Source organism: Musca autumnalis, unplaced genomic scaffold (assembly GCF_047663935.1).
Source record: "Musca autumnalis isolate F117 unplaced genomic scaffold, ASM4766393v1 scaffold_3, whole genome shotgun sequence".
NCBI classification, from domain to species: Eukaryota; Metazoa; Arthropoda; class Insecta; order Diptera; family Muscidae; genus Musca; species Musca autumnalis.
Window position 1 is genome coordinate 58718599 of NW_027411866.1, and position 20431 is coordinate 58739029.

The following is a 20431-nucleotide window of genomic DNA, read 5'->3' on the forward strand; positions in this document are numbered from 1 at the left end:
TAGGTGAATTCATAGAAAAAGATGTACTCCAACGTCAAATGTACCGCACACTACCGCGAATGCAGTTGAATCACTACAAGTGTACGGTACATTTGCCGTTGGAGTACATCTTTTTCTATGAATTCACCTATGAATTTTACAAGAGAGCGCGCAGCTAGGATGCACTCCATTTTGCTTCCACATCACACAGCTAGGATGCACTCCATTTTCGATCCAAATCACAGCTTTTGATGTAGTGTTTTGGATCGAATGTAAATGCACTCTTCAGATTGCATTTGTAGTCAGTCTAAAGATGCAATAAAAATGCAAGCCATTGCGAAATATCCCAGAATAAATAAAATGCATTTATTACTTGTGTAAAACAATAATACAAAGAACTTTATTCTATAAACTTAACTTAAAAAAAGTTTCCATTAAATTCAATCACATTTAAGTTTACTTTCTCCGTTCTCCATTTGATCTGATTTTGCTTCATCATCCTAAAGGGTTTTTATGTTGTCTACCCATCACTAGTTCAGCTTTCGACATGAACTCCAACTGGACTCCACTCCATTAAAAATTTCCGTCTCGTGAATTACCGCAAAAATGTTCGCAACTTAAATTTTTATTTCTTTAGTTTATAACAAATTCTTTGAAATATATACACTCTCTTTTATTTTTATAAATAATGATTTCGCCAGCGGTAGGGATCAACCAACTGTTTTTGTTCTTTGTTTTTTTTTAGGGATCTCTAAAGCAACTGCTTATAAATTGTATCCAACGGAGTGAATTTTTCATAACTCCGTGTGGACTGCATCGGAGGATGTTGTGAAATCATAACCCCACATGCACAACTTTCAAAACTTTTTGCTGGGTCTTTTCCTATGAATTCACTAAGTCCTTGGTCACACTAGATGGTTTCATTGAAACAATTTCATGAAATCTAGGGTTCCTAGGTCGAATTCCATACTAGAGTAGAATCATGAAGTTGCTTTAGTGGATAACTCTATTTAAGAATCCCTAAAAGTTTCAATGAAACCACTCTAGTGTGACCTTCGACTTATGAATTTTACAAGAGAGCGCGCAGCTAGGATGCACTCCATTTTGCTTCCACAGCACACAGCTAGGATGCACTCCATTTTCGATCCAAATCGCAGCTTTTGATGTAGTGTTTTGGATTGAATTTAAAGGCACTCTTCGGATTGCGTTTTTAATCAGTTCAAAGATGCAATTAAAATGCAAGCCATTGCGAAATATCCCAAAATAAATAAAATTCATTTATTATTTGTATAAAACAAGAACACAAAGAACTTTATTATATAAACACAAATTAAAAAAATATTTCCATTAAATTCAATCACATTTGAGCTTACTTCATCCGTTCTCGATTTAATCCAATCGCATCTGAGTTTCTTTCATCATCCTAAAGTTGTTTTATGGACTCCAACTCCACTCCATTAAAAATTTCCGTCTTGTGAATTACAGCAAAAATTTTCGCAACTTAAGTTGTTATTTCTTTATTCTTTATTTCTTTTGAAGAAATGTGTAGGGATCAACCAACTGTTTTTTCTGTAGGAATCTCTACAGCAACTGCTTATAAAATGTATCGAACGGAGTGCATTCTTCATAACTCTGTTGGACTACATCGAAAGATGTTGTAAAATCATATCTCCAATTGCACAACTTCCAACATTTTTTGCTGGGCTATAAACAATCCAATTTGTTGATCCCTAGAAAAGGTGAAATTCACTAGGCGGAAATTATTTTTGGAGTGGAGTTGGAGTTAATTTCGAAATCTGAACTGGAGTGGGAGGACGATATAAAAAAACCCTTTGGATGATGAAGCAAAATCAAATTCGGTGTCGTAAAATGCAGAGCAGAGGAAGTAAACTCAGTCACGATTAAATTTTATGGAGAATTTTTATAATTTGTGTTAATGTAATAATGTTATAATTGGGTGACGTAGGGGATGGAAGATACCAAGCAACGGTCCTGACCGGTTTTAACATGGCAAAGCCCAGGACTTATCTTGGTCCCTCTTTCATCCCAAGTTGACACTGACCTCCCCGTGGTGTCACCTGGGGAACTGCCTTTAACACCCGTTAAAGGTAGTCAGCTAACATGTGCCGCGCGTTCTCCCATAAGAACGTTAAAAACTTGGGTTTAGGCGTCGGGTTAGTAACCCTCCCCTAGAAAAAACAGCCTACTATGAAAGCAATTCCACGGCAGCGGGTTCTTTCGTACCGGATTGACCCGGAACAACACAAAATCATCGTTCCGGCCAGCGGCTGCCACCTCAGTGTACATATGTTTGTATTTGTTTCGTTTTTCTGTGTTGGGAGCAGCATATCCCGGAATGCTTGCTCCGAATTCTTTTGGTCCGTGTCGGGACGGAGGAAATCCCAGGACCAACATAACTGTTTTCAGTTTGCACATCCGCATCTTTACCCAAAATGTATCATCATCGCCAGAAAATATATATACCTCAAATTGACCAGCATATTCTAATTGGAAACCAGCACATTGAGATCGTCGATAAAGCAAAAAATCTGGGTATAACTTTTAATAATCGTCTTACTTGGAGCGATCATATAATTAACACAACTGGGAAAGTTTTTGGAATGCTACGCACATTATAACAAACGCAGTACTATACTCCGGTTCATATCCGGACCCTCCTAGCAAAAACATACCTAATGCCTACACTATTATATGGTTGTGAACTATTTGCTAGCTGCGACAGCAGAAGTCATTCGAAGTTACATGTGGCTTATAATGCAGTGATAAGATATTGTTACAGATGTAACTGATAGGTTTAAGTTAATTTAGTTTAATTTCCGTTAATTTAAAAATTTGAATTGTAACGTAACGTTTTATTACGCAGTTATTTTATTTAAGCAACAACAACTACCATGTAGAACTCTCTTCATCATTCTAGTCGTTACATTACCTTTTGTTAATGTTCTTTTGTTTGTTTTGCCATAATCATGTAATTATCGTTTAGTTTGTTACTTCTTTTCTTGCATTTATTTGTTGTTGTAATTACGTCATTGATCATCCTCCATGTATGTGAGTCTGGTTGTTCGCTTAGTGCGAATGTGCGTCTGTGTGTTCGTTGTACATATTCGAGGAGTTGCCAGACATTTTCTAGAGGACTCTCGAACAGGGAGACTTTGGGATATAAATACAGGGGAACTGGCAATGACGGAGTGAGTTGTGTTTTAAGCGTTGAACTGAACAGATCGGTTAAATAAGAGCTGCGTGCTAACTAGAGACTTGCTGTGTGCTTTGTAATTAAAGTCGGTTCTGAATAAGTGTAATAAAGTAAATAAAGCATTGTAGAAACGTAATCTAAAACGAACCCTGTTTTATTTGGTACAAATCGTATCGGGGAATAAAACAACGTCTACACGGACATTAGTTAAATCTAATTCCGTAACAATTGGTGTCAGCAGTGAGATTACGATCATCCTACAATGAAGTTTAAGGATCTACGAGTGGAAGACTTGAAGAAGGAGCTAAGTAAGTTGGAGTTGTGTTCTACTGGCAACAAGGCCGAACTACAAAAACGCTTGCTGGAAGAGTTCGAGCGCCGTGGAATGAACATCGATGAATATGAGTTCGACGGTAAGGAGGAAGTCGAGTTATCGGCAAAGGGCGAATCCAGCGTTGAGGAAGTTTCGTCGGTAGCTGCCAGGGGTGACGATTTGAAATCAATGCTGGCTATGATGATGCTGGAAATTAAGAAAATAGAAGGTAGCTCCATGGAAATGAATAAGAAAAATGAAGAAACTTCCAGACTTATGGCGGAAATGAAATCTGACAACTGTAAGATGTTAGAAGAGATGTCTAGAAAGAATGAAGAAACTTCCAGACTTATGATGGAAATGAAAGCAGAAAATTGTAGAATGGTTGAAGAAAATTCCAGTAAAATGATGGAGAAATTAGATGCTAAAATGGAAGAAAATTCCAGAAAGAGTGAAGAATATTCCAGGAAATTAGAGGAAAAATTAGAGGTAAATTCTAGAACAATTAACGAGAAACTCGAGAACATCACGATGGTGATTGAAAAGAGAGTAGAAAACGTGGAGGTACAAATTAAAGAGTTGGATAAAAAGATTTTGTCTATTGACGAGAAATTTCTGGCTCAAGATGAGAAGATTCTGGGCATAGAAAAGAAAATGTCGGAACTGGAAATTAAAGGCGGTCCAGTGAGAGCTATCCATAACGCGTTAAAAATTAAGCCTCCAGTGTTCGACGGCTCTACCTCTTTCAATGTGTTCAAATTACAGTTCGAGACAGTGGCTGCTAGAGATTCTTGGAATGACAACGACAAGGCGGTATCACTCCTTATGGTATTGAAGGGTGATGCTGCTGACGTATTACAGAGTATTCCCGCCGCTTCTAGGAACAACTATGGAGATATAATGACTGCTCTTGAACGTAAGTACGGTAGTGAACACAAACAAGAGATCTACCGAATGGTACTGAGGGGAAGAGTCCAGAAGCCAAACGAGACCTTACAAGACTTTGCGGCTGATATAGAGCGGTTGGCGCAGTTGGCATATCCAGGAGAGACACATCCATTGGTGGACCGCATAAAGATTGAGACATTTGCAAGTGGTATTCGTGATCCAGAGATAAAATTTGCGACGTATGCGGCACCGATAGGAACATTTGCAGAAACCGTGTCATTTGCCCTGGCCCAAGAAACCGCGAGGATGCTGGTGAAACCTAAAGCTTACAACGTGAGGAGGCTGGACGTTGAGGACAACAATTCCCAGACCGTTGTCGACCCGCTGAAGGGTGCACTAATGCGTGTGAAACGAGGGGCTGCTAGAACGAAAAAGACTTGTTATAACTGTCGGAAAACTGGACACTTGGCCCGAGAATGCAGATTGAGACAAGCAAGGCCCAGATCCACCTCACCGCCTTCAAAAAGCGACGACCAACCGGTGGCCAATAATCTGCAAAGAGAGACATCAGGTGAATCAGATACAGCAAGTTCTGCTAATCACGAGGCGCCGCCGGGAGATGATGAAAACGATGGTACCACAATTTCTATAGCCATAGTCCAGAAGGAGAATCACAACCTAACGGTTAAAGGCTTCATCAATGGTGTTTTTCGTACCTTGACATTGGACACCGGTGCAGCAAAGTCCATTATTAGACCGGATTTGGTAAAAGGGATGGTATTGCCGTTGAATGGAGTCAAATTGCGGACGGCCACAGGCGAGACTACAACGGTGCATGGAAAGGCATACCAAAGGCTGAGCATGGGTAGAAAATCGGTAAATTTCGATTTTATAGTGGCCGATGTAGTGGACGAAGTTATACTTGGCGTAGACTTCATGATTGCCTTCGACATCAACCTGGATATAAAGCACCGTGTGATGACCTGGTCCAATGTGGAAATACCGATAAGTGTGGGCTACAACGAGAAAAGCAAACATCGCCCAAAGGCAGAATCCGGCGAGATCGCTGTCGATGTCCGTACGCTGAAAGTGGAAGCCGCCGACAATTGGCCCGTAGGAAAGTGGAAAAATCTCGCAACGAGGAGGAAAAAGCGAAGATGTACGTCGAGGAAAGGTCCATGGAAAAGCGGCCGTACAGCAAGGAAGGACAAGTCTGATGAAGACCAGGTGGCACTTAGGAAGGTGACCACAAAGAAAGAAGGTATAACGTCACGATTCCTGGAGAGAAGGCAACGTCGTCCAGAAGAGCAAAAGACCAAAGCTGACGCAGTAGAGTGTACATCTAAATCGGTTGCCACCACTACGGAACGAGAATTGCGTCTAGTCAAGAGGAACAGGCTTAAGCGGGAGGCAGTGTTACCAATGCCCATACCACCGAGAGGGAACTGTGCCTATTCGGGACGAACAGGCTTAAGCGGGAGGCAATGTTACAAATGTAACTGATAGGTTTAAGTTAATTTAGTTTAATTTCCGTTAATTTAAAAATTTGAATTGTAACGTAACGTTTTATTACGCAGTTATTTTATTTAAGCAACAACAACTACCATGTAGAACTCTCTTCATCATTCTAGTCGTTACATTACCTTTTGTTAATGTTCTTTTGTTTGTTTTGCCATAATCATGTAATTATCGTTTAGTTTGTTACTTCTTTTCTTGCTTTTATTTGTTGTTGTAATTACGTCATTGATCATCCCCCATGTATGTGAGTCTGGTTGTTCGCTTAGTGCGAATGTGCGTCTGTGTGTTCGTTGTACATATTCGAGGAGTTGCCAGACATTTTCTAGAGGACTCTCGAACAGGGAGACTTTGGGATATAAATACAGGGGAACTGGCAATGACGGAGTGAGTTGTGTTTTAAGCGTTGAACTGAACAGATCGGTTAAATAAGAGCTGCGTGCTAACTAGAGACTTGCTGTGTGCTTTGTAATTAAAGTCGGTTCTGAATAAGTGTAATAAAGTAAATAAAGCATTGTAGAAACGTAATCTAAAACGAACCCTGTTTTATTTGGTACAAATCGTATCGGGGAATAAAACAACGTCTACACGGACATTAGTTAAATCTAATTCCGTAACAATATGTTTACGGAATTAGTAGACAACAAAGATGTTCAGAATACGCCAAATCACTTTACGGAGTTACATTTCCTGACCTGCTAAAAATAAGAACACTAACACTCCTGCATCGTATTATTCATACCAAAGAACCTGGATACTTATATGACAAATTACGGTTTGGACGATCTAATCGAGGTCTTCTACTCATACCTATTCGTCACAGATATTTGTTCTCAGAAAGGCATTATATAATTAATTCCACCAGACTTTGGAACTCGCTACCAAACGCAATTCAAAACATTGGCAACGCAGTATCGTTTAAACGTTTACTTTCAATTATTTCAGTAATATTTAATCTGATTTATATTGTTACGGAATTAGATTTAACTAATCTCCGTGTAGACGTTGTTTTATTCCCCGATACGTTTTGTACCAAATAAAACAGGGTTCGTTTTAGATTACGTTTCTACAATGCTTTATTTACTTTATTAGACTTATTCGTAACCGACTTTAATTACTAAGCACACAGCTTGTATCTAGTTAGCACGCAGCACTTCTTTAATCGATCTGTTCAGTTCAACGCTTAAAACACAACTCAACTCGTCATTGCCAGTTCCGCTGTATTTATATCCCAAAGTCTCCCTGTTCGAGAGTCCTCTAGAAAATGTCTGGCAACTCCTCGAATATGTACAACGAACACACAGACGCACATTCGCACTAAGCGAACAACCAGACTCACATACATGGGGGATGATCAATGACGTAATTACAACAACAAATAAATGCAAGAAAAGAAGTAACAAACTAAACGATAATTACATGATTTTGGCAAAACAAACAAAAGAACATTAACAAAAGGTAATGTAACGACTAGAATGATGAAGAGAGTTCTACATGGTAGTTGTTGTTGCTTAAATAAAATAACTGCGTAATAAAACGTTACGTTATAATTCAAATTTTTAAATTAACGGAAATTAAACTAAATTAACTTAAACCTATCAGTTACATTCGTAACATTGCCTCCCGCTTAAGCCTGTTCGTCCCGAAAAGGCACAGTTCCCTCTCGGTGGTATGGGCATTGGTAACACTGCCTCCCGCTTAAGCCTGTTCCTCTTGACTAGACACAGTTCTCGTTCCGTAGTGGTGCCATCTGCTTTGGACTTTCGCTCTTCTGGACGACGTTGCTTTCTCTCCAGGAATCGCGACGTTATACCTTCTTTCTTCGTGGTCACCTTCCTAAGTGCCACCTGTTCTTCATCGGACTTGTCCTTCCTTGCTGTACGGCCGCTTTTCGATGGACATTTCCTTGACGTACATCTTCGCTTTTTCCCCCTCGTTACGGGATTTTTCCGCTTTCCTACGGGCCGATTGTCGGCGGGTTCGACCTTCAGCGTACGGACATCTACAGCGGTCTCGTCGGATTCTGCACTTTGGCGATGCTTGCTTTTCTCGTTGTAGCCCACATTTATCGGTATTTCCACATTGGACCAAGTCATCACACGGTGCTTTATGTCCAGGTTGATGTCGAAGGCAATCATGAAGTCCACGCCAAGTATAACTTCGTCCACAATATCGGCCACTATAAAATCGAAATTTACCGATTTTCTACCCATGCTCAGCCTTTGGTAGGCCTTTCCATGCACCGTTGTAGTCTCGCCTGTGGCCGTCCGCAATTTGACTCCATTTAACGGCAATACCTTCCCTTTCACCAAATCCGGTCTAATAATGGACTTTGCTGCACCTGTGTCCAATGTCAAGGTACGTAATACACCGTTAAGTTGTGATTCTCCTGCTGGACTATGGCTATAGAGATTGTGGGACCATCGTTTTCATCATCTGCCAGCGGCGCTTCGTGATTGACGGAATTCACTTTTTTTGATTCACCTGATGTCTCATTTTTCGGATTCTTAGCCACAAGTTGGTCTTCGCTTTCCAAAGGCGGTGAGGCGGATCTGATCCTTGGTCGTTGCAATCTGCATTCTCGTGCAATGTGTCCAGCTTTCCGACAGTTGTAGCAAGTCCTTCTTGTTTTGCCAGCCCTTCGTTTCACTTTATCTATTACCTGCATTAGTGCATCTTTCATTAGTTCGACAACGGTCTGAGGATTGTTGTCCTCAACTTCCAGCTTCCGCACATTGCAAGCCTGAGGTTTCACCATTGTCTCTTGCTTATGTCCGCCACCGTACTTTAGTTCGAGAGCTGCAATTATATCTCCATAGTTGTTTCTAGAAGCGGCGGGAATATTCTGTAATACGTCAGCAGCACCGCCCTTCAATGCCATAAGCAGTCGTACCGCCTTGTCGTTGTCGTTCCACGAATTTCTCGAAGACACCGCCTCGAATTGTTATTTGAAGACATCAAACGATGTGGATCCGTCGAATTCAGGAGGCTTGATTTTCAGAGTGTTATCAATAACTCGCACTGGTCCTCCTTTGATTTCCAGTTCAGACATTTTCTTTTCCAGATTCACAATCTTCTCGTCGTGGGCCAGAAATTGCCTATCCAATTTCTTTAAATGGTTTTCCACAACCTCGAATCGCTTTCCAATAACTTGCGTAATATTGTCGAGTCTTTCGCTGATTTTTGCCTCTAATTCTTCCAATTTTTCGTCCAATTCCTCCGTCAGACATTTGAAGCTTTCACTTATTGCAATAGATTCCTCTTCCATTCTCTTACTAAATTCCTTCGCCAACGTTGCTGCAATCACTTTTGCAACCTCCGTATAACTCGGAACCGCATCTGAAGTTTCATCTCTAATATCAAACTCACATTTGTCGATGTCCACTTCACGGTACTTTAACTCTTCCAAAAGGCGTTTTTGTAGCACAGCCTTACTTCCGGTAGTTGGCAACCCAAGCTTAGATAGGAACTTCTTCAAGTGTTCCTCTTGTAGATCCTTGAATTTTAAGTTCATTGTAGGATTATCGTAATCTCACTTCCTGACACCAATTGTTACGGAATTAGATTTAACTAATCTCCGTGTAGACGTTGTTTTATTCCCCGATACGTTTTGTACCAAATAAAACAGGGTTCGTTTTAGATTACGTTTCTACAATGCTTTATTTACTTTATTAGACTTATTCGTAACCGACTTTAATTACTAAGCACACAGCTTGTATCTAGTTAGCACGCAGCACTTCTTTAATCGATCTGTTCAGTTCAACGCTTAAAACACAACTCAACTCGTCATTGCCAGTTCCCCTGTATTTATATCCCAAAGTCTCCCTGTTCGAGAGTCCTCTAGAAAATGTCTGGCAACTCCTCGAATATGTACAACGAACACACAGACGCACATTCGCACTAAGCGAACAACCAGACTCACATACATGGGGGATGATCAATGACGTAATTACAACAACAAATAAATGCAAGAAAAGAAGTAACAAACTAAACGATAATTACATGATTTTGGCAAAACAAACAAAAGAACATTAACAAAAGGTAATGTAACGACTAGAATGATGAAGAGAGTTCTACATGGTAGTTGTTGTTGCTTAAATAAAATAACTGCGTAATAAAACGTTACAATTCAAATTTTTAAATTAACGGAAATTAAACTAAATTAACTTAAACCTATCAGTTACATTCGTAACAATATGTTCTATGCATGTTTAATAATTAATTAAATTGATGTTTTCTTTTTTTTTTTAATTATATAATTCATTAATTTATAACCCATTTTGTTGTATACCCGAACATGTTGAATGCCTTTACACTGTCACATATCTTAATATAAGATACTACATCTTGTGGTGTGTGAATACAAATTCAATAAAATAAAATAAAAAAAGAAGAACATCAAGGTCGCTGTGGTGCAAGAAACCAAGCTCAACAACAACTGTAGCTTACAACGTTGCGATGGTTACAACGTGCTAAGCTTAGCTTTCCTATTGCACCAGTCTGTCCAATACAGACCTATCTCGCTTGAGCCTGTCTCTAATGACCCGTACATGGAATGTATGGGGGTAGCAGTCAGGTGTGGAACTGCCGAGATAGAGTTGCTGAACGTATACATCCCGCTGAGAAATAGCTGTATCTCAGATTACGTGCCTAACATTAGCCCGCTTTTGGAAGGTCATAATCGTCTGGTCCTGGGGGACTTTAATGCGCATCATGAGATGTGGCATCCTGCCCTCGGAAACGACCAAAGCGGTACAGCGCTGGCTGAGCAGATTGACAGCTCTACGTTTTGCACGGTCAATTAGGACGCTTCTACCAGAATTAGAGGAGAGTGTCACAGCTCGCCAAACATAACCATCGTGTCACCTGGTCTGACAAATGACGTTACCTGGCAACCCGTCATTTACCTTGGATCAGACCATCTCCCCATTATTGTCTCCATTAGCAGACCACTCGATTTCATTACCTCTGAACCTCGTCAATCATAAGAAAGCTGATTGGCCGGGTTTCAGAGAGTTCACCAATCACCGCTTCAGAGAACTGCCCAATCCTTCAGATGTTCGGGTAGCGGAAAGGAAGTTCAGAGACATCATCACTGCTGCAGCCGCTTGCCATATCCCTGCTGGTCGAATACCCGAAGTAAGACCAAACTTCCCAGCAGAGGCGACAGGGTTAACAAATGAGCGTGATGAGCTTCGCCGAACCAACACCAATGACCCCAGAGTCAGGGAGCTGACACTGGAAGTTAACAGGCTGGTCGGCGAGCACAAGCGGAACAAGTGGTTAAATCATCTGAAGAGTTGCAACATTGGAGCCGGTATAGGTGAATTGTGGGCAACGGTTAAGTCACTCTCGAACCCTGGAAGAAGGAAAGATAGGACCTGAGTCACGTTTGGCGACGTTACGTTGACTGACCCGAAGATATGTGTGCACGCCAGTCGTACGTGGAATTCAGGAACAAGAAGTCCAAACCCCGTAGAGTGAAACAGGGAGTTCCTCAAGGTGGGGTGATATCTCCGGAACTGTTTAACCTCTACCTCTCCTGATGAGTCCAAGTGGCGCTGGACGAAACTAGTCTTCTCTGCCATCCCCTTTAGTAATCAATTTACATCCCACTTTAAACTTGTTGTTTTTATACCCTCAGCATTTATGCTAACGAGGGTATATACTCTTTCATATGGGCAAAATGTGCCTCATCGAAATAATGGTTTTAGACCCATGTATGTTTGGACGAAATGTGTTTCAGACAATTTGGAGTCGATTGAGCAATGTCCGTCTGTCTGTCTGTCTGTCTGGCTGACTGGAGCGCACGATAACTCTCGAACGGATAAACCGATTCGGTTCAAATTTTGGCTTTCGTAATATTTTACCCAAACTTAGTTTAAGTTCGAAGATAGGCTATTTCGGTCCACTCCTTCCGGTACCTCCCCCACAAAAGTTCGAAAATGTTCGGAAAATTTGTGCGCACGATAACTCTTGAAGGGAGTAACCGATTTGATCCTTACTTTGCCCATCGTGAAACGTGTACCAGACTTAAATAAGGTTTCAATATGGACTCAATCGGTCCATTCCTTCGGGTACCTCCCACACAAAATTTCGGAAAAGTTCAGTTTAGGGCCATCTCTCGAATCGCTTTGATTTTTGATTTTGCAACTTGTATTCACTGCCTTCCATACGACGGTACAAGTTTCATCAGGGGCAAGTCCATACTTCCTGAGAAAATAGCCTAAAAGTTGCAAAAAACCCCTATGAGGTGGTTGGAGCGCAAGATAACTCTCGAACGGATCTGTCGATTCAGTCCAAAATTTGGCCTTAGTAATATTTTGTCCTAACATAGTTTAAGTTTGAAGATAAGCCATATCGGTCCACTCCTTCAGGTACCTCCCCCACAAAAGTTCAAAAATGTTCGGAAAAATTGTTCGTACGGCAACTCTTGAACGGAGTGGCCGAATTGGTCTATACTTTACACATCCTAATATATCTACCTGATATAGGTCAGGTTCAAATATGGAATATATTTGTCCACTCGATCCGGTACCTCCCACACAAAATTTTGGATAAGTTCACTTTAAGACCTGACATCGAATCTCTTTGATTTTTGTTGGAGCAACTTGCATTCGCTACCTCAATTGCGATGGTAAAAGTTTTTTTAGGGGCAAGTCCATACTTCTTGAGCAAACAGCCCGAATAGTGAAAACCCCCTATGGCACCATATGTTGTGGCTGGAGAACCACTTCCATAACGGTCAATGTCGATCCATTCCTTTTAGTATCTCCTCCGCAAAACTTTTGATCTTTAATCCTAATCAACATTTTTGTCGGTTCAAACGCCCTAAATACATACGTATTTTGGGAAAAATTGTTTCAATATACACAAGCTGATGGTATATCTCTGTCGGCAAAGCCGACTGATACTTTTTTACTTGTTAAATTTGAAAACAACCAATATGAGATTAAGCTTGACTTACCTACAAATAGTCAGATATTATCGATACTTAATTTTTTAACCCAGTATCGATGAATAGTTTTTTATATCGATATTATCGAAAATTTTGACATGACTAAAGAAGCAATAGCCAGAAATGTTTTAAAGCAAATTGTTAACAGACGCGATTGATTCTATAAGCTTTTTGCCTAAACGAATAAAAATAGCTTGGATGGGATCAGTTGAGGCGCTCAGCGCCAAAACGGCCTAACCCACATTTTCAAAAATATCAAACTGACTATGCTGATCGAATCGGAACCTTTTGAAATATATACTAAAAAATTCCCTATTGCATACGTTAACCCTATGTTAATCTAAATGCCGAAAACTTTTTTTCCTTTACAGAAAGTTTGAAAAAATGTGGACGCCAAAATGGCCTAAGCCACATAGTAGAAATAAAAAATACGTGTGGATTAGGTTAAAAACGCATGTTACGGGAATAGGTTCACGTGACCCACAGGAAATAGGGTATTGCGTAATGCATTACGTGAAAACCAATATAAAATGTAAGAAGTTAATAATGTATAGCGATCAATGTGGTGGTCAAGACCGTAACATAAAAATGAGCACTATTTGCACATACATGGTCAATAATTCGAGCTTCTCAGTGGAACAGATAGACCACAAATTTTTACCTTGCGATCAAAATGTTGGTCTCATTGAAATGGAAAAAAATATTATAAGGACATTTTGCCTGATGAATGGGATCGTATAATCCTCACGGCATTTATAATTCAATACAAATATTCAAATGACATAAATGTTTTATTTCAAAAAGATGATATTTAAAAAGGAACTCCAGCAAGTACATACATTTTGAATTGGAACGGCTTTATCCGGGAGTAAGATTCATTGAATCTGCAAAGTTTAGGGATTTACAGAAACTCAAAGAGTTCATACCACCTATAAATCATGCATTTTATAATAATAATATAAAAACAAAATCGAGAACCGATGATGAAGATATCCAGGAAGAAGACCAATAATTATTATTAATATGTATCAATTAAAACGCTCACAGTTATTTTTATTATTCATCTGAAGAAATTTTGCTGTTTTAATATATGTAGACAAAATGGCCTAACCCTCAGTTCCTATCAATATATTTTTTTTAAACGGATGCCAAAACGGCCTAAGTCACTTTAATTTTTTTATTAACTGTTTGAAACAGTCTTTATCTATGTAAACTAATACCTAATAATTAACCTAAAACAAATATCACAACTTATTTGTATTTATGATTAATAAAAAATATATAAAAATATATTTTAAATATTTGTTTTCTTTCAACTTCGTTTATCTCAGAAGCATTTCATTCTGGTTTAGGCCGTTTTGGCGCTGAGCGCCTCAGTTAAGATGTGATCAACATTTTCAGGTGGCTATATGGCTTAAGGTGGGGTAGGAGCGAGCTGGGCCGCCACCGCCAACATCATTCAAAACACCGAGGAGGTTGATGAATGTTGCGTAAACAAACATCAGCTGACATTTTATATCCTCGAAAAGCTAAGTGTAACCAGCAAAGATTAACCCACTGGATCTATAAAACCCACTGGGTTAACCTTCAATAGTGTAACCGGGGTATTACTCTATATGCTTTTTTACATGTATGTTGTAACTTTGGGTATACTAATAGGCCTGTTCGATAACATCGCACGTAAAAAGTATTTGCAAGTTCTTGCAACTACTTGCAAGTACTTCTCATTTCTCTTTTACCGAACAAGTTTGTTATCGAACAGCATTTTGTAAAAGTTTGTACAAATTTTTACAAACTTTTGAGTTATCGTACAGACCTAATACCTGTAATACCTGTATTATGTTTATATCGATTGGTTTACATTTAATTTTAAACAGCATAGTCAGATCTGATTTAAAAATAAAACCCGTTACACATTGCGCTATGTTACTTTTACTATAATGTCCACAACGTTTCTGTGATTTTCGTTAGAGTTGACAGAGAAGTATATTTTCATGTTTTGGGAGCTAAAATCGCCGTTTTTGGCCACCAGCTCTCACTTATACCGAGTATATCATTGTTTAGTCTATTGGCAAAAAGATCGTTCATGTAAATAACAAATAGGAGAGGTCCCAAGACAGACCCTTGGGGCACTCCACTACTCACCGCAAGCTGGCCACTACACCTGCCACCCACACTAACCAACTGACTCCTACCATTTAGATAGGACCACAACAAAGAACAGGCTCTGTCTGAAAAATTATACATGCATTGTAAATTCCCCAAAAGTGTGGCGTAATGAACTCGGTCAAACGCTCTTTCTAAGTCCAGCGACACATGAATACAAAACCGGGTTCCACCATAATTGGCTCGAATTTCATCAGTCAAGCCTGCAAGAACTGTTGCCGCACTTCTATTATTTTTAAACCCGCACTGAGAATCATAGAAAAGGTTATTACTTTCAAAGTAAAACAACATTTGTTTTTTCAGTATGTGTTCAACGATTTTAGAACAAACTGATAACATTGAAATCGGCCGAAAAACAGACGCATGTTTTTCTACTGGTACAATTTTAGAAGTCTTTCACACTTCAGGGAAAACAGAAGTAGTTAATATGTTATGAACAACACGTAAAAAATATGTAGAAATTAGCGGATAGACTGTTTTTACATACTTTAGTGTGTAACCATCTAAACCCGCTGCATTCGATTTAATGGACATTAACGCTTTGGTCAAGTCCTCAAGACTAACACAAGAGAAAGAAAAACCTACATGATATTCAGACAAGTCATCAGAAACATCTAATTGGTTGCTTACAAGGGAAAAGTGAATGCAAATATGATAAACAACGCTCAAAAGTATCCCACTGGACATCAACATTGTTGGTGGAATAAATAGCCGAAAAATTAAAACTCAACACAGCATTTCTTAATGTATCGAAATCAAGAGAACTGTAATCGACATACTCAATAAAAACCTCTGTCCCATGAACTCTGAATTTAAAAGCCATATAAATAAAGGAATGGTCTGAAACACCTGGACATATAAACTGACCTGACACATTTACAAACTCCGGCGAGGATACAAGAAAATAGTCTATAAGCGACGTTGAATCATGTACTACACTGTAATGCGACGGTTTACAGTTGTGCATAACAGACACGTTGAGCCTACTACATGCATCCCTAACAGCCATTGAACAATGTTGATTAAAGAGGTTACAATTAAAATCACCCATTATAACTATATTCTCATACTGGACCAACAAATTACATACATATATCCATCTCAAACGAAGTGAAGTTCTCATGAGGAAGGTAGACCACCCCTATTAGAATCAATTGCTCACCACACGAAACTTGTATGAACAAACTTTCAACTACTCCATACAAACTACTCTTAAAATACTATTTATTCACAATAAAAAATTGACAGATTGAAACCACAATGCTGGTGTTTTACACAACCTTATAATTTCATCATAAGCCGTTCTGATAGACGGTGTTTGCTGTCGCTTAATTTGAGACAGACGCAGCTACTTGTTGGGCTCCGAGACGTATTTCATTTTCGTCTTACCACCCATATCTGGGAAGCATTCCCCTATCCGTCACCTGAAGACACGTCCAACAGGTTCCCCGAAGGAGCAGACCCTCCAGATTTTACGTATTATAAAGGTTGTACATCGTTGTCTCATTGATATTAAACCTTCTTTAAAAGAAAACGATATTCTTCAGTTAGCGTGGCGGATGGACTTAGTGTGTACGTTCATGAAAGGAAACTAATTGTAAAAAGTTCGGCCCGGCCGAACTTAACGCCGTTCTTACTTGTTCTTATAAAGAATATTCTTATGTGCGTGGTCTGCTGTATTCAGGTATGTACAGTGACTGTCACTAAAAATGATGCAACCTGAAATAAAAAATGTAAACGTTGATAACTGGGAAACGAGTTGAGATTTTTTAACATTTCAAAAAACAATTTTGTAGGCAGAAGAGTAGTCTTTAAGATGGCATAAAAATATTCCGTTTACATTAAAAAGGACCATTTTTTATTTTCCGGTAAAATTTTAGTATAACTGTACTGGAAACGGAAAATTTTTGTATGTCATCTTAAAGACAACTATTCGGCCTACAAAATTGTTTTTTGAATTGTTAAAAAATCTCAACTCGTTTCCAAGTTATCAACGTTTACATTTTTTATTTAAGGTTGCATCATTTTTAGTGACAGTCACTGTATATTATAGGCGCTACACCATAAGGATGTTCATATTCCACACTCTCGAGTAACACAACGAATAAATGAAGAGTAATTATTTTTTTATTAACTTATATATTGAATTAGTCTACGTTTTATTATTGTTACTGCATTTCTTATTGTATATTCGAAGTGTAATTCATTGGTTAGTAAAGTTATGTTCTTTCTGCGATCGAACATTGTGCTCATTCTATATGTTTATGTAGATTTGAATTTATGAATGATGTGAGTAGATACATACATACATATTTAAAATAGGCGTGTAAATAATACGAGTATATTCGAATACATGTCAGGGATATCAATGCTATGGTGTCGATTTAAAATTCCTAGTTTGTTGTTGATGTCATCGTCCGACCCAGCACACTGAAGACATACTGTTTACGCTCCTCTAGGTTGGCCCTCATAGCTGGTGTATAAGGATCAAATGATAGTATACGTTTCTTTCTCCGAAAAATGCCCTCCTTCCGCGTCAGGGCGCACCTTAATAGATTCTGTAGGTAAAGACAAATAACAAAATTTTTTATTGATTCCAATAAAATTACAATGGGTTTTATTTAGTTTTACCTCGTCTATTGGAAATTCGAGAAATTCTAAAATGCTGCGTAATATTGTTTCGACGTTGTTAACTAAATCGTCGTAGAAAACTATTTTAACCTGGCCTGTAAAGTTTTTTGCCCAATTTAAATTCATTAGCTCCCAACCGCGCAACTTGTTTGTTACAAATTGCTGCCAATCTGAAAGACAAGAATGAGTATAGAAATGTATATACCATTACAGCAAAGATGTTAAACGCTCTATCAACAAATAGTTGGCAGGAGTAGATTAAATTTTGGGACTGTTTTTTCGCTAAAAAAAGTACTAAACTCCTTTGTGGCTTAAAATTTGTTTTTTTTTTGTATTGAAAGCAAGTATAAGGAAAATAGAAAAATAGATAGAATATGTTTGGATGTTTTTGGTTCGTTTTCATTTTCTTAGATTAGTGATGTTTTTGCAAATGAAAAACAGTAAACACGAAGATATTTAATATTAAAATGTAGAATAAGCACTAATATTTTTTAGGTAGCTTTATTACATGTTTTTTCTGATCATCGGAAGATGATCCATTTCTTGAACACATTTTAGAGGTTATTTATGGCACAATCACATTCTGTGGAGAGACGTCACCGTGACCTACATTCCGACGGCAGGGTTATGACGTTTTGACCTTTTTTCTCAAAAAATGATTTCCTGTTGCGAGAATGAATGTGTTTTTGCCTATTAAGAACTAAAATTTACGTTGATGTATTAAAAAATGTCCCGCACAAACCACATTTTGGTATATTCCAGAACTGCAAGAATCTACTAATTTTTACTATTTTTTTCGATATCATAAAGGAAAATTTGTTATCGTAGTAAAAATTTGTAGATTCTTGCCGGTTCGAGAACAGGCATTATATTTTTGTGAAAAATACTATGAAATAAAAAAATTTCAAATAATTATTTCCTGTTGTACGAATGATTCAACTTATGCCTAATAATGACTAAAGTAACTTTTATTACATTTAAATATTGTCGAAGGTCACGCACCAACCACTTCATTTGATATGATATATGAAATAAAGATATATATGATAGTTGGCGTTTTTTATTGTTGGACTGCAGAATTTTACATCTTTGTGTTTATTTCAGCTTGAGTCCATATTTTGTTGTAATTCAATTGTTTGAATAACAACAAAATATTTTAAAGTGGATATGAAATTGATTAGTTGCGGGCGAAGGGTAGGGAATACTATAGTTTCAGTTGTCACCAAACAACTTCATCAGTTCCCTTTTTCGCCGACTCTGTATCGATAAACAGGTCAATAAAGCCATCTAGCAAATTAAATAAAATGAGAAATTTGCTGTATGGCCCTAAAGCTGTTTACCCTACAATTTGAGTCGAACTAAAGAATTTCATATCCACCACTGTTTTTATGTCGTCTTTGCTTCGCAAAGAATACGAACGTAGGAATGTTGCTTCAATAAGCGGGGGTAAAAACAACAAGAAAGTTGTTTTTGCATTACGCATTGGTCAACAAGGCCGTGCTGATGCCTATTAGGGATAGGTAATGGAAAGCAATAATCGATTTTTCGACTTTTCGATTTTGGTCTAAAACTAAAAATGCGATTTTTCGGTCTTGCGATTATTTCAGTTGTTTTAAAACTCGACTTTCGACTTTTTCATAACCGCAGAAAATCGATTATAATCGACTATTCGTCGATTTTCGAGTTTTCTTTTGAAACTGTAAAACCGCCAAAAGTGTAAAACCGCCAAGTCCACAATCTATGGGCAAACTCGAAAATCGATCACAAGATAATCGATTATGCGATTTTCCCTCCAGACAAAAGTAGACTACGATTTTTAGATTTTTGACTGCAAAAAGGCGATTAAACGATTAACCGAAAGTCGACTTACCTATCCCTAATGCCTATTATTGTTGTTGGCGTTTTTTATTGTTGGACTGCAGAATTTTACATATTTGTGTTTATTTCAGCTTGAGTTCATATTTTGTTGTAATTCAATTGTTTGAATAACAACAAAATATGGACTCAAGCTGAAATAAACACAAAGATGTAAAATTCTGCAGTCCAACAATAAAGAACGCCAACAACAATAATAGGCATCAGCACGGCCTTGTTGACCAATGCGTAATGCAAAAACAACTTTCTTGTTGTTTTTACCCCCGCTTATTGAAGCAACATTCCTACGTTCGTATTCTTTGCGAAGCAAAGACGACATAAAAACAGTGGTGGATATGAAATTCTTTAGTTCGACTCAAATTGTAGGGTAAACAGCTTTAGGGCCATACAGCAAATTTCTCATTTTATCTAATTTGCTAGATGGCTTTATTGACCTGTTAGAGTTGGGCAATATAGTTCCTGGAGCGGATCGATCTTTCTAGTTTCTTTTGCCAAAAGGAACTAGTTCCTTAATATAGTTCCATAGTTCCGAACGCGATATAGTTCAATGAATCTTTCTCTTTCATCGTTCTCTCTACTTCCTTCGTTCCAAATAGTTCCGAGATCATCGATATAGTTCAATGCATCTTTCTCGTTCCTCGTTCTTTTTATTTCCTTCATTCCAAATAGTTCCGTGAATGAAGTAGTTTAACGAATCTTTCTCTTTCTTTTTGTTTTTATCTTTTGGTGGATTAATTGACATACAAATAAATAAATTGCAGCAATGTAACGAGGATGTGATTTACGTTTATTTAACAATGTGGCCGCATATGAATGATGAAGGAACCGAACGAGGAACGAACAAATAAACATAACAAAAACACTGTTACAACAACAACAACAAGGAACCGAA

The 20431-nt window shown here is 38.3% G+C and overlaps 1 protein-coding gene across 3 annotated transcripts in view; it reads right to left on the reverse strand.

Moving 5' to 3' along the window:
- Positions 1-17142: 17142 nt before the first annotated feature.
- The window catches only part of LOC141399714 (WSCD family member GA21586), a 60835-nt gene continuing 57546 nt past the window's right edge, over positions 17143-20431 (reverse strand). For all 3 annotated transcript variants that reach the window (XM_073978933.1, XM_073978932.1, XM_073978934.1), the window contains exons 6-7: positions 17665-17834; positions 17143-17591 (exon numbers count right to left, since the gene is read on the reverse strand). In XM_073978933.1, the coding sequence (XP_073835034.1) occupies positions 17427-17591; positions 17665-17834 (335 nt within the window). In that variant the 3' untranslated portion in view covers positions 17143-17426. The remainder of the gene's footprint in view (positions 17592-17664; positions 17835-20431) is intronic.